This window comes from Erpetoichthys calabaricus, chromosome 4, assembly GCF_900747795.2.
Source record: "Erpetoichthys calabaricus chromosome 4, fErpCal1.3, whole genome shotgun sequence".
Lineage (NCBI taxonomy): Eukaryota > Metazoa > Chordata > Cladistia > Polypteriformes > Polypteridae > Erpetoichthys > Erpetoichthys calabaricus.
The window spans coordinates 35,883,713-35,900,125 of NC_041397.2; the positions used below are offsets into that span (position 1 = coordinate 35,883,713).

Below are 16,413 nucleotides of genomic sequence, written 5' to 3' on the forward strand. Positions count from 1 at the left end.
AAAGAAAAAAAAAAAAAAAAAAAAAAAAAAAAAAAAAAAACTTGTGCTCTGCCCTCTTAAATTTACTAAAATGCATATTAACACTAACAAGCCACAATACTTCTGGGAGAATGTTCTTTGGTCAGATGAGACAAAATTGGACCTTTTTGGCAAGTCACATCGTCCTATGTCCACAAACAAAAAAATTGAACTTTCAAAAAACACCACCATACCTACTGTGAAACATGTTGGAGACCTGGTTATGTTTTTGGGCTGCTCTGCTTCGTCTGGCACAGGATGTCTTGAGTCTATGCATTAAATGATGAAATCTCAAGACTCAAGATATCCTGGAGCTAAATGTACTGCCTATTATCGGAAAGCTCTGCCTCTGTGCAAGTCATTGATGCTCCAAAAGGATAATGACCCAGAACGCACAGCTTACTTTCGTCAGTTTCAAGTTATTTCGGATACAATTGAGGGTTCTTCTTTTGTGGAAGGGTACCAACAAATTTAGAATAGATACTGTGTGTATGTATGTACATATACACATACACACAAGATGACAAAAAAAACAAAAAACAAAAAAAAAAAAAAAAAAACACAAATTACAATAGCTTAGTTGAACTTTTTCTCTCCAAAAGTATATAACTTATGAATTGTGATCTAGTTATTAAGCTTCTATTGCTTGTGCTGTGGCATTTATTTGCTTGCAGCTAATCTGCATTACCATATCCACACACACACACACACACACACACACACACACACACACACACACACACACACACACACACACACAAGGCTCTGTGTGTGCATATAAATGATGCCGTTGTAAACCTTCCTACTGGATTTAGAAAGAAACAGTTAAAGATGTACCTTTCACAAAGGTTATTACTTTTCAGTTACGGTGATACAAATACATTAACAGGCTTTATCCTAATTATTAAAGTTACAATTAATATTTCTCTTAATTAAAGTAGATATACATATAGTTTGGTTGAGGTACTGCTTCATTCCATTACTGGTTGGATTTTTCCCATATCTGGAAGGATCTTAAGCATGCTTTTCTCTCCTTGTTCAGGATCTCTTCTTCTCCGCCTTGGTCACACCTTCTGATTTCAGGTGGTACTGCAGTTTTCTCTTCAACGTTTTTTCAGACAATAGGTCCTTGGTTGCTAGAAACGTTTACGCCTACTGTGCAGCTGGTGATCATCCAACTCCTGTCTTAAGCAAGACAAACGCGTGACTTTTACATACGGTCCCTCTCCTGTTCGTACACTTAACCATCTCTTAGATGAAGGGGCCATAAGACAAAACCTTACTAACTCCAATAAAGAAGAGTCTTAAATTTTTCCAGTTCAGCACTGGCTGCCCTTCAGAGTCAAAAGGATCATTCCAGCCTTTGTTACAGCCATAATGGTGTCCAGCTATATGGAACATTAATATACAGATCATATCTAGTGTGTGTGCATTGGTTTTTAAAGGAAGGATAATACCTTTTGCCATTGGTTTCTTGGGTACACATAAACCCATCCTTTTTGGTTGACTACTGGCGCAAAATTTTATCCAACAAAATTTCAAACCATTGAATTATAGCTCTTTGTTCAAGCAAGTATTTCACCTGGTACCACAAGAAGACATCTCTGGGGTGTCACTTGGTGACTGACCATTTTATCATATATGGCCCAGAGGCTGACTGTAAGTGTGTCTGGAACAGGTTTTAAAGCCAAGGATTTGTTTTCCAGGCATAGCAAAATTGGAAGTGCCAGTTTGACCTACAGCATTCACTAGGTGCAGGATGAAAGGTTACTCTATAGGGAGACAGGCTATGGCGAAAACAGCCTTACCAGACCTCTTCTAAAAACAGTATAACTTAATAGTATCATTTTTTTTTTTTATAAAATAAAATCTTATGGCATTTGTGTAATCGCAAGAAACCAATCAATACTCAAAAACATTCCTGGATTGAAAAATGGATGTATTCAGTTAGTTTCCAGGGTTTGTTTATGTTTGGATTTGTGTTCTTTTGATTCCATTTTCAAATTCAAACAAAAGAATGATATTTACAATAAAGCAGAAAAATACTTCACTTTAGAGCAGTGGTCCTAAACACTGGGCCATGGACCGGTACCAGGCTACACACAAAGAATGAAAAAACTATTTTTATTTCCATTTTGACTATATAAAAGTCTACAGTGTGTTTTATGTTGAAAAATTACCAGATTATCTTCCCATCACTTCTGTCTATGCCTCTTTCCCACACTAGTCTCTGACACAGTTTTGATGCCTGATAAATTAAGCCCACAAGCTGTGTTAGGTAATGAAAAATGAAACTAGGAAAACTACTCCAAGTGCCTCTTCTTTGTTTTCTTCCCATCTGCTTCTTTCTCCACTTTTAGCTCCCTCCATCCCTTTTTCCACTTTAACCCAAAACACACTAACTGTGGCTAAAATAAGTAAACAACAAACTTCTCTGGAGAGCATCTTTGAAAAAGGGGAAAGACCCAACGATGAGACAGCAGAAGACTCTAAGACTGCCAACAAAAAGAAAGCTGCAATTAAAAGAAAATGAATACCAAAAGTTCTACTTAAAGTACGGGTTTATCACAACAGCTGATTCACATGCTACAAGTAGCCCTCTCTGTGTAATATGTGTCGTTCGGCTATCTAATGAGGCCATGAAGCCTTCAAAACTGCTTCACCACATAGAGACCAAGTACCCTACATTAAAAGACAAGCCTTTGGAGTTTTTGAAAGAGAAAAGAAAAACACAAAGGAGGGAATCAAATATTGAAAGCCATCACATCAACAAATCTGTCTGAAATTAGAGCCTCATACTTAGTGACTCACCGTATTGCTAAGGCTAAGACACCTTTCACTATCGGTGAAGAATTAATTGATCCTGTCTGCTGCGAAGGACTTTTGTCGTGAACTTTTAGGATAGGCTGCAATTAAAATGGTAGTACAGTTTCCTCTTTTGGCTAGCACCATCACTACACAAATTGATGAAACAGCGGACACTGAGGCACAATTGTTAGAGGATTAACAAGTCACCGTGGTATGCATTCCAGGTTGATGATTCTACTGATGATGACAAGGCAATCCATATTACTAACCGAGAATGCTAAACCGGATGATGGACGCAGGCACATCCGGCCATGGGCCGTAGCTGCAAAAAGACGTACTGCGCCGGCGCAACAAACAGTCCGCGAGAGTCGGCTGAGGACCCGAGAAAGGCGGACAAAAGAGGGCGAGAGAAGCGGATGAGGGTCCGCGAGAGACGCAGGCGCAAAAAGAGTCCGACAAGAGCACAGAAAACAGGAGTGAGCACATACAGAAAGGAGTCACAAAAATGAGGCTCAACAAGCACCAAAATAAGGAAAAAAAACATTAAAGAGTACTCAAACGAGGGGAAAGCACGAAACACATTGCACACGAAACTAAACACACCAAAAAAAAAAAGAACAGACGAGCGCACAATAGCAAGGCACGACCATACCCCCCCCCCCCCCCCCCACCCTACAGGCACGGGACGGGACGGGACACACACCAAGAGGGGGATTCAACAAGCCCATGGAAGACCAAAAAAAAGAACACAAAACCACCCCACAGACCCTACAAGCAAGGGACGGGACACACACAAAGAGGGGGATTCAAACAAGACACAGGAACACAAAAAGAAACAAAACGCTCGCGCAACAACGATCCCCCCCCACACATCCATAAGAAAAAATGTCTCGACTCCAAAAACGCAAAGCTCAACTAAAGCTTCTAACTAACGATGTACCTAAAAGTAAAAACTTTATGAACTGCATTAGATCCTACAATAGTTCATTTGCTTTTGCATATACCGGAGTAAATATCAGGCCACCAAAAGGCAATGGCCCATACTGCTTTCGCATATGTGCACAAATACTGCATCGCATTGGAGCAGTGCACCCTGAAACAAATCAACAACGCAAATATGCACAAATCTACATCCTAGATCCACATTACGCAATCTATCAATCAAAGTGTTGCATCGCAACAGACACGGATTCAAAACGAAACACCTCCCGTCTCAGACATACGTTAATGGCAGCGAAGGCTACAACGGGCTTCTCACACAGCACAGGCAAATCGATTACAGCTCCCAAACAACACGTCCCAAATACTACACATGCAACAACGCGCCTCTCAAACGGCACAAGGAAAACATACACCAGGAAAATTCATTCGGATTAATGAATGTCATTTGCAATCATTGTCATTCAGTTCACTTCCCTGAAGAAACAACTGGCAATACAAGTTATACATTTACACGTTGTTGTCAAAAGGGTCAAATTAGACTGCCTTCTTTACATTCATATACTGAATATCTACAGAAGCTTATAACTGACGATGTACCTGAAAGTTAAATCTTTATCAACTGCATTAGATCCTACAAATCGGTATCCACTATGAACATTAACGGTGGCACTGCACGTGACATCCGTCTTGAAAAAATGTTGTTTATTGATGAATGTTCAATGACATGAAGTCACTTACTCAACACCATTCATAAACTTCTACAAACGTTTATGAATAATAATATTCGATTTGGAGGAAAGGTACTTTTATGAGGAGGAGATTTTAGACAGTGATTAGCTATTCTTCCAGATGCCATGCACTCAGCTATTGTTCAGTGCACCTTAAAATACGCAGACAATTGGCATTACTTTCAAAAGATACAGTTAGTAAAAAAGATACGATGTCCAGAACCAGATCATAACAATTGCTTATTACAACTGAGAGATGGTACACTCACCAATACAGATGGACTTCAGCCACATATTATTACAATTCCTCAAGCCTTTATCTGCGACGACTTAGTTACAGAGACATTTGGAACAGCAATCTCATTAGACCAAATGCCCCTTTTAACACAACGCACTATATTATGTCCAAAAAATATTAATGTGGAAAACATAAATACCCACGTCATTCCATTATTTCCTGGAGAGACACAACTCTTTCTAAGCTCTGACAAACTTGACTCTGATCACAACAATAACCATTTTAAATGACCTTACAAGTTCTGAGCTGGAATTACCTTTTACACTTAAACGGCGTGTACAAAGAAATTTTCAAATAAACCTTTACACTGTGCCACACACTTTATTGTTTGATTTCTATTTGCATCATCTACACCGTCACACTATTCTATATCTCATTCATACATCACGCTCTTTGTCATTCCCAACACCAGGGGTTGGCGAGCGAAGCCCACCCCACAGACCCTACAAGCAACGGACGGGACACACACAAAGAGGGGGATTCAAACAAGACACAGAAACACAAAAAGAAAGAAGACGCTCGCGCAACAACAATCCTCACCCCCCCCCCCCCCCCCACACACACACATCCATAAGAAGTGACACCCAAAGCCACATATTCTAAAGTGAACGTCAACACCTTCACACTAGACAGCATAGGTGTCAGCATAGGTGGATCTCCTTACAATAAAGCACTATTAACCGTTCAACTGCAGAAAAGGAAACATATTAACAGTGACTGCGATCCTCCGGAGTGGCAGCAAATCTGTTAATAAATGGTCGTACATGTCACTCAATATTCAAAATACCGGTCCCAATCACAGAGACATCAGTATCCACTATGAACATTCACAGTAGCAATGCCCGAGACATCCGTCTTGCAAAACTGATAATTATTGATGAATGTACAATGGCATCCAGTCACTTACTCAACACCATTGATAAACTTCTACAAACGTTGATGAATAATAATATTCCCTTTGGAGGAAAAGTTCTTTTATTAGGAGGAGATTTTAGACAATGCTTAGCTATTGTTCCACATGCCATGCGCTCAGCTATTGTTCAGTCCACCTTAAAATACGCAGACAATTGGCATTGCTTTAAAACAATACAGTTGGTACAAAACATGCGATGTCCAGATCCAGAATATAACAGTTGGCTAATACAACTGGGAAATGGTACACTCACAAATACAGATGGACTTCACCCAGATATTATTTCCATTCCACAATCCTTTATCTCAGACGACTTAGTAAAAGAGATATTTGGAACAGCAATCACATTAGACCAAATACCCCTGTTAACACAACGCACTATATTATGTCCAAAAAATATTAATGTTAATCACATTAATAACCAAGTCATTTCATTACTTCCTGAAGAGACACAGATCTTTCTAAGCTCAGACAAAGTTGACTCTGATGACGACAATGAACATATAAATTTCCCCTTAGAATATTTGAACACTATTAACCCTGCCGGATTACCACAACACGACCTTGCCCTTAAAAACGGAACAATAATCATGCTATTAAGAAACCTTAACACAAAACAGGGTTTATGCAATGGCACACGGTTAGTCGTCAACACCATGACACGCAATGTTATTCAAGCGACAGTTCTTACAGGATCACATGCTAACAATACTGTTCTCATTCCTAGAATTGACCTTACAAGTTCTGAGCTAGAATTACCTTTTACATTGAAACGCCGACAGTTCCCCATTAAACCTGCATTTGCCATGACCATCAACAAATCACAAGGACAAACCATGGACAAGGTTGGCATCTACCTCTCTGAACCCGTTTTTGGACATGGACAACTTTATGTTGCCTTCTCACGTGTTCGCCGTTCATCTGACGTTAAAGTTAAAATTATAAATAATCCATGCCAAGGAAGACTCATTCAAGGACAAGACACCATCTTTACTACTAATGTTGTATACAAAGAAATATTACAATAAAACATTAATATATGACAAACACTCTATTTGTTATTTCTATGGGCATCATCCAAAGCTGCACACTATTCTATATCTAATTCATACATCTGACTCTTTCTCATGTCCCAACGCCAGGGGTTGGCGAGCGAAGCGAGCAGGGGGCAGAGCCCCCTAGTAATGTATATTTCAGGAGAAGGTGCATGAGGATATCTTTTTTGCATTATCATTGCCGACCAAACCCACAGATGCAGAACTATTCAAGTCTTTAAATTATTATATTATCAGGAAAATTGAATTGGTCCATTTGTGTCAGTGTACAAATGGACTGCACTTCTGCCATGACTGGATGGCTTTCTAGTTTCACAACATGGGTCAAGGAGGTTGTGCCTGAATACGAGTCTACACACAAGAGAAATATTGGTTAGCTGAAAAATGTCACCTGAACTGAAAAGTGTTTTGAACAATGTTATTAAAGCTATTAAACACATCAAAGTACATGCCCTTAACTTGCATCTATTCGAGCAGCTTTGTGAGGAGAGGGACGCAGAGCACAAATATCTTCTCTTATATACAGAAGTTAGTTGGCATTGTAAAGGTAGACTGTTGGCCAGAGGGTGAATTACGAGAGCCAGTGATTTGTTTTAGAAAAGCAGTCGCCACTGGCAGTACATTTCACCAACACGGAATGGATTGCAAAACTTGCGTAATTGTGTGCCATATTGAAACTCAATTTGTCATTTCAGGGGAGAACGACAAATGTCTTCAAGTTGGCAGATATAGTGGATGGATTCAAAGCTAAACTGGAACTGTGGGGATGGCGAGTGAACATAGGGATATTTGACATGTTTCAAACATCAGCAGGGATTTTGGAAGAGAATGAGCCTGGGCCTTCATTCTCCTAGCTGGTGCACAATCGCTAGGACTAAAAACCTTGCTTCCATTTCCAACATCCTCCCTTGCTGAAGCAAGGTTTTCTGCATTAACAGCAACAAAAACATAATTACGGGGTTAGACTGGACATAAGGAACATACGTTGGGTATTACTGTCTTCCATTACCCCTAGATGGGACTGCTTCATTGCAGGAAAACAAGCTCAGGGTTCCAAATGATTCTGTGTTATGGTGAGTTTTATTATGCACTTTATTATGCACTCGTGATGGTCAGTCTGTGAAAAATGGTCTTGCATGAAACTGGCCTGTGGTGAAAAAAGGTTGAAGAACACTGCTTTAGATTTCCTATGGCTAATCAATACACATAACGACTGTGGAAAAAATAACTGACCTGAAAAATACAAAAACTTACCCTTTCAAAAAGGCAGCTTATTAAACTGCAGTCACAAAATGGCCGAGAGCTACTCATGTTTTCTAACGTTTATTCTCATTGCTTATTTCAACCCAAACAAACTGAATAAGCTTGTTTTGCCTGAACATTTACAAAATGTTGGTGTCCACAACTCACATTTTGCATTAAAACATCACAAAAAATATGTAGTTCACCTGCAAGTGCATTTTGTATATCTGTATGCATTTTTCTAGAATGCTGTCAAAACGAAACAATGCAATTACAAATACACAGATATTACTTATTAATTTGTCATTTTGTTATATGTCACTGTTTCACTTCACAAGAGTATTCACAGGTCCAGTTTCATGTGTGATGGTTTTTTTAGTTAGTCAGATTACAGTAATCCCTCCTCGATCGCAGGGGTTGCGTTCCAGAACCCCCTGCGAAAGGTGAAAATCCACGAAGTAGCAACCATATGTTTATATGGTTATTTTTATATTGTCACGCTTGGGTCACAGATTTGCACAGAAACACAGGAGGTAGTAGAGAGACAGGAACTTTATTCAAACACTGCAAACAAACATTTGTCTCTTTTTCAAAAGTTTAAACTGTGCTCCATGACAAGACAGATGACAGTTCCGTCTCACAATTAAAAGAATGCAAACATATCTTCCTCTACAAAGGAGTGTATGTCAGGAGCAGAGAATGTCAGAGAGAGAGAGAGAAAACAGCAAACAAGCAAAAATCAATAGGGTGTTTGGCTTTTAAGTATGCGAAGCACCGCCGTACAAAGCAGCTGCAAGTAAGAGAGCAATGTGAAGGTAGTCTTTCAGCATTTTTTAGAGGAGCGTTCGTATCCTCTAAGACCAGTGTGCCAACAGCCCCCCTGCTCACACCCCATCTGTCAGGAGAAGAGAATGTCATAGACAGTGAGAGAGACAGAGGAAAAACAAACAATCAAAAATCAATACGTGCCGTTCAAGCTTCTAAGTATGAGAAGCACCGTGCGAGAAGTATGTTGCTTGACAAAGCAGCTGCATAGAAGGGAGCAATGTGAAGATAATCTTTCAGCATTTTTAGACAAGCGTCCCTATCGTCTAGGGGTGCGAACAGCCCCCCTGCTCACACCCCCTCCATCAGGAGCAGAGAATGTCAGAGCAAGAGAGAGAGAAAAATAAACAATCAAAAATCAATACGTGCCGTTTGATCTTTTAAGTATGCGAAGCACCGTGTGGGAAGCATATCTCTTGACAAAGCAGCCACATGTAAGCCCAGCAAGGATGGCAGCAATGTGAAGGTAATCTTTTAGCGTTTTCTGAGGAGCGGCCGTATCCTCTAGGGGTGCGAACAGCCCCCGTGCTCGCAATATATTTGAGGAGTTTTATTTAATATGTAATACGCGCTCTGGTTGGGTAGCTTCTCAGCCATCTGCCAATAGGGTCCCTTGTATGACATCAACTGGGCAAACCAACTGAGGAAGCATGTATCAGAAATTAAAAGAGCCATTGTCCGCAGAAATCCGCGAACCAGCAAAAAATCTGCGATATATATTTAAATATGCTTACATATAAAATCCGCGATGGAGTGAAGTCGAAGTGCGATATAGCGAGAGATTACTGTACTGGCACTGCATGGAGTCAACAAGAGAGGTGTATGGTGGTGTGTAGACACTTAGGTTCACTCTTATGAAGTCATTTAAATGTTCATCTGTCAGTTTTGTTCTGAACTTTGATTTCATGACATTCATGTCAGAAAAGGCAGAGACTCACAGAGGTATGGAGACCCAAACAAAGCAGACATTTTCAAAGCTGTTTGGTGAAGATTCTTATAGTTATCTGGCTCTACTAAGCTCCAGAAATGCTGAGAATGATGCTGAGACTTTAACTGCACATTCTTTTGAACATTTACTAATATATAATATATAAAATCCAGTGTCTGTCTGTCTGCTTTTCACGAGAGAACTACTTAACGGATTTAGATCGGGTTTTTTTCTATAATTTGCTTGAACATTCCAGCTGATTTTGCGACTTGTTATTTCGCTATGTATCATTGTTCGCTTGCGGTACCGATGTATTTGCACGAAACCAAGAAACACGCAGCAGGCCGAAGGGAGGTGGGGGGCCTTCCTCACTCACCAGCTAGCTTCTGGCAGTGTTCCTTAACTCCACTTAGCTAGTGAACGAAAGAACAATTGAATTCAACTTTGATATTTCAAATAAAATGTTACTTAGGTCTTGATGAGTTTGAGTCCGGATATATCTTAAGTGTATGCCACATTGAAAAGATAGATTGCAATTCAGATTGTGGATCATGATTTTGTGTTAAAAGGATTGCAATTCAGATTGTGGATCATGATTTTGTGTTAAAAGGATCATGATATGATTTTTTGGAAATATCGCACACTCCTAATTTGACTAATCAAGTTTTCAAATTTATGTAGGATTCATTAACCTTTTGGGCGAGCTACTTGGAAAGGGGTTGCAAGCTACTGGCAGCTTGCGAGCGACGTGTTGGAGACCCCTGGTTTATACTCCACTTAGGCCATAAAAAAATACACTGGCACAGCTAAGAAAGTGCAAAAATAAAAATAAATAAGTAGTGATGAATTCTAATACACGTTTATATTCAAGTACATATTAAAGTACTGCATTGCACCTGAGCAAGTAACTTAACCTGTGACTCAAATATAGATTAAAAAACCTGCACGTATGACTGAGCACAGGGTTCAAAAGAGACACAGTAATTCTTTTTTCTGAACTGCAAGAAGAATACTTGTACACTGAAAACAAAAATGACTTTGGGCAATACTCACTGACAATTATAACAGAAAGTAAAACTTTAAAATGGTTTACCTTGGTTGTTCTGAAGTCCCTCTGACACAAGGTTGCTGGCTTTCTCATATACACAACACAATTTCTGAACAGGAGACTGCTCTTCACTTTGTTTCTGCAAATGCTGTTTTAATCCTCTGGAGCTTACCAGTGCTACCAACAAACAATCAAGCCAACAGAGCATGGATTTGTTCCTCCAATGAATGCGAAAATATTGTGGAATCTCTTCCATTTCAGCATCTTTTGGAACACATTCCAGTCTCTGGGAATTAGCAACTGTGTCAATTGGCTTTTCCACAGAACAAGGATGTTGGCTTGTGTCAGGATTTGCCTTAAACGAGTTCTCTGGCTGCTGTGAATTGTCTGAAACATTACTTGCACTGTCACTTTGTGAATTACTCCCTGAGAGAAATTCTTTGCCATCTGAGGAAATATTTTTTGGAAAATTGCCCAGATTATTACATGAATTCTCTGAAACCAGTTGAGATTCTTCCACAATAACATCTGCGGTTTTCTTACGACGTTTTAAAGGAGAAATAAAATCTTGACACTCAGGACTGGAGATGTGTTTTCTCTTTACTAGGTTGAAGGCTGAAGAGAGGTTTGTTGGTGTGTTGTTGGGTAACAAAAAGTATTTCAAAGGATGACATCCCAAGGGATAAATGCACTGTTTAAAGAAAAATGAAAAAAAAAGTGTTACATTCGCAAAGAAACAATGCAAACCATTTCCTCAGGAGAAAACGAAGTATATTATTTGCAGAAAAGGGTATAATATCATAGACAGAACCTATCCATGCCTGCAGAGATAATCTTGTGATACAGGGAAAAGTGTAAAAAAAAAAAAAAAAAAAAAAAAAAAAAAAAAAATCTTCCATAAAACTCTTGCAATAGCATCTGTTAACTACAATTTTTTCAAAGGGAGTTAGAAAAATTCTGGAATGACCATGAAAACTACAGCAAAAAATGAACATGCAATATTTAAAAAAACACCCTGGTAAGGACATACTGTAGTTCCTCAAGCAGACTGCACTCATTTGGAGTTTTCCCACCACTGGAACTTTGTTGTCAGGAACCAATGAGCTCTTGTAGGCCCTTGCGTCACTTTTAGTCCCTGTCCGATTTTGTGCATTGTGTTCCCACTGCACAATAGGAACTGTAACCTTTATGCAAAATATGTGATGTGTGAAGAAAAGTGATGCGTTTTGAAGTGGAGACAAATCGGAAGTTCACAAAGGACCCCTCCACCATATTACTTCAAAGCAATAATGCCACGGGGGAAATTATGGCTTCAATGTAATTAGTGCATGGCACGGCTATGAAGAGCAGTGTAGTATGAAATGCAATGCAATCAGGAGTTCACAAGGGATTCTTGTACCTTACTGCTTCGAAGCAATGTTGGGGAGATTGTTTAAATGTGGCACGCAGTGCAGTGCACGCTACACAAGAGATGCAGCTAATCAAGCATTTCATCTTCAATAGCCAGGTTTCCATCCAAGGAGTTTTTGCGAAAAAATATTTAGCACTTCAAATTTTTTTACCGATATAGCTGATGGAAATGCTAATTATCGATAAAATGTTGTACATGTCGACATAATATTTTTCCGCTTAACTTTAGCGCATAAATTCCATATCGATACTTCAGATGTTGCAAAAACTACATTGGAAACACTTTTTGTAGGAAAAAAGGGCTTTAGCGCAAATAAATGTGTCACATTTTTATCACGTGCAATCAAAACGAGAATGGCGGAGCGGTTCTCATGGTCTGATGAAGAGAGTTTTTTTTTTAATTAAACGTCGTTATTTTGTATTAATTCAAATTTCAGTTTTAATTAAAAACCTTAAGGGAAGCAGGTTAATTCAGTTGTTATCGCACTGAGAAGGGATGTTGAAAGGTAGGCTCACCTGTACAGATCCGATGTTGCAAACACAGCTGCATCATGGGCACTTCCAGGAGTGCCAACGCAAATGTCTCGTATCATGCACCTGTCATCAACAAGGGCCTGGAGAACAATAGATGGCCACCCTTTGCGATTAATGTAATCGCGGTAGCCTTCCGTCGGGGGAAGAATAGGCACATGCGTGCCATCCAGCGCACCGTAAATCTGTGGCACAAGATGCACCAAGGAATTGCGGTATGCAATTTCATTGGCCTCCGCTACAGTCGGAAGTCTGATATAACGCCGCATTAATTTTTCTTTAATAGCGGTGCACACAGCATATACACATCGATGGACGGTAGTTTTACTAACCCCGAAAGTTTCTCCAACTACTCTATACTCGGCGCAGGTTGCCAGCTTGTAAAGGGCGATGGCAATCCGCTTTTGGGTTGGAACCGGTGGTCGGTGGCAACCTGTGATGGGCGCAACATCAGGACTGATGAATCCACACAACATCTCAAACGTCGGCCGTGTCATTATAAAATGTTGCAGCCAGAGATTTTCTGTTAAGTGTCTCTCCACCACCTCCTCCCAGAAGGTCTTATTCCGTCGTCTCTCCCATACCCGTGGGTTTTGTCGCACTGGGGTACTTTCTTCGAGCTCTAGGGCTATCAGACAAGCAACTGCTTCATTCTGCTGTCGTCTTCGGATATTATGTACAATTCCAATTATTTGTGAAACTGAAATAACAGTAAGCTGGCAAATTTCAAAAAACTGTCTGAATAATCTCTCCATTTCTTTGTTTAGTGGAGGGGGTGTAACGTGGAAAACAAAAGGTAGATAATTTGCGACATACACAAAATTATGTATGGAAACGGCTCAAGGGCAGATTTTTTTCGCGATACAACAAAAGTTATGCGACAGTTCGTTTTGGGGGGGATGACGTAATCACGCACACCATTTTGTCGATAAAAAGCCAGTTTGATGGAAACAGGCTGGAGACAGCAAATTTCGCACATTTTTTTACGTATATTCTGTTTGTCGATAACAAAACGTCGCAAAAAACTGGATGGAAACTTAGCTAATGATAATTCTCCAAATTACTAACAGATTTGTAAGATGGTGACAGTACTTGAGGTCAACCAATCAGCACAGTTCATTGCCTGAGCACCTCCAATGATAGTTCTTGGGCGAAAGAAAAGTACAAACTGTACTCTGGAGTAGGAGCTAAAAAGAATCAGGAACTACAAATGGCCAAATTCCTGCAGTGGGAATGCTACAAAAGACAGTGTTTCTAAAAATTCCCCGTTTCCTGAAAGAATTCCTGTGTTGGGAAAGCACCTAATGTAGTCAACCCATGCAAACATTTACATTTACACTGAAAACTCTAGTAATAAAATCCAACTTTTCGATACTTTGGGGTAGCAATCCTAACAATTGCACCACCGGATCAATCTGTTGCACAATATTATCTGTAGTAAATAACAGGATTAAAACTAAATTGATGCTTTCTTTAGAAGTTTAACTCTTGGGTAAATATAGTGCTATCTATCTGCAAGTTTCAGTTCCTAGATTACCCACAAAACCCTTGCTGAATCTCTTTTTTTGCATGTGTGTGTGTGTGTGCAGGTACACACGCATTTCTAGTAGTGCTGGGCGGTATACCGGTTCATACCAAAAACAGTTTTTTATTTTTGTTATGATATGGATTTTTCTTATACCGGAACACCGGTTTAAATAGGCTAAACAACTTTCGGAACGTGGCGCAGTGGAAACTGTTTAAGGGGGGACCTTTTTCACTGCTGCACCACTAAACGCGCATCCAACGGAGTACATGCATTAATGGAGGTATTGAGCATTGAAAATGGACAGAGAACATTCCTAAACGGAAGCTATAGCAGACGATAAAGTTGAACATGATGATACAGAAGAACTTTTACCGAAAAAAGGAGCTGTGTCTGTTGTCTGGAGATACTTTGGTTTTAAAAGGTCAGATGTGGACCATTATGTTCAAATGTGTGAATACTGTTTCTATACTACTGGATAATACTGCAAGCCAAGTTGTATTTGTTTTATTTATTTTTTTTTTTTTTACAATACTGTGTATTGTACTTGGTTAGTGTGATGATGCTGGTCCCCTACAGACTCCCTCTTCTCACATGGGAGTTTGTTGAACAAACACCATCGATAGTTATGACCGAGATGAGCTGAGAAATCTCACTGAAGCCAGGGGATGGTGGAAAGTGCTCAAGTGCTTTTGTTAAAAACAGTCAAAAATAAAACCAAAAGTGTCCATTGTGCAGTGTTCAGAAAAATACAGTAACCAAATAAATAGCAAATCCATAAAACCAGTGAAACGTGGGGATAAAATCCATAATAATAATAATAATAATAATAATGCAGTCTCTCTCCTCGCCTGATTGCAGCACACCACCTTCTGTCTCCACGGCTCACCCTTCACTGGCAATGCTGGTGGAGCCTTTGCAGCACGAACTGCTTTCTACCAACCCCTGCCTTAGCTGCCACCACACTGCACAGCCAGACTGTCCGAGGTCGGCACATCTCCAGTCTTCCTTCGTGCTCACTCAGTCGCTCCTCAGATCCATTGGGAGGTCTTACATTTTGCTCGCCCCACTCTACATGCTTAGTCAGTGGGGTGAACCAGCCCCTAGATCGCCTCAGCCTGCGCTCCTTCACGGAGCCTCAGCTCATGCTGCCTTCACCTTCCTGGTGTCTGGATCGTCTCCCATGACTGCCTTTTTCCTTCTTTAACCTCCTTGTGTTCTATCTTTTCTTTTTGCCTTCCCCCTATCCTGCCGACACATAAATGTGTCTCCGTGGGCGCAGCGCCTTATTCACACACCACAGTAAGCCGATTAAGCAACTGAGAACGATTGGGTGTGACTCGCCCCAATCACCTCATCAACTCCCCATGATCGTGCAATTTCGCCGTGTCCGTCTCTGTGGGTGAGTGGATTTAAAAACGAACCATTTTTTTTTTTGAAGCTGCGGACCCACTATACCATAAATAGCATTATAAATGCAAGTTGCAGTTTTATTATTTATGTATATAGCTTAGCTTGAAGCAAGGTCCATATTAATGCAATTTGCCTTAATGACGGTTCAGTTGGTAAAGATGTCATCACCAAGTTCCACTTGTTTTATTTTATTTTTATTTGGTCAATACTGTATAATGTATCTGGGCTTGAAGTTTTGAAGTAATAGTATCATTACTGGAAGTTGCACTATTATTTATTAGTTTAAATATTATGCAGTTTAATGATGGTAAAGTTGTTTAAAAAGTCACTTTAACGTGTCAGTGGACAGAGATTGTTAACATTAACAAAGTGTAGTTGGTTTACAAAAAATATTCACTATTTATTCCTTTTCTAAGACATGTTCAGTGCAATACAACTTTTGACAACCTCTTTGGATGGTTCACAATATGTTGTCAAAATTTTATTTTAAGTTGTTTGCAAAATTTGTTCAATAAAAAGGTTCTATATTTTGACTGCAACTGTCATGCAATGTGATTCCTTCTCTTCATTAGTGCCTCATTAGTGCCCCCCTCCTTGAAAACTTATCACTTTATGGGGCCATGCAAACCTGTATTAATACTTGTGTGCACATTAAATTTTTTTTTGTACAATTCTCATGACAGTGGAATATGTTATTCTTAGCCAGTCTACCACAGTAATTGTAGAGGA

General features: G+C 39.7%; 1 protein-coding gene across 1 annotated transcript in view; it reads right to left on the bottom strand.

The window, feature by feature from the left end:
* uspl1 (ubiquitin specific peptidase like 1) overlaps nucleotides 1–16,413 on the bottom strand; it is a 95,789-nt gene that overhangs the window by 48,224 nt on the left and 31,152 nt on the right. The window contains exon 4 of the mRNA XM_028799336.2: nucleotides 10,851–11,496. Within this exon, the coding sequence (XP_028655169.1) occupies nucleotides 10,851–11,496 (646 nt within the window). The remainder of the gene's footprint in view (nucleotides 1–10,850; nucleotides 11,497–16,413) is intronic.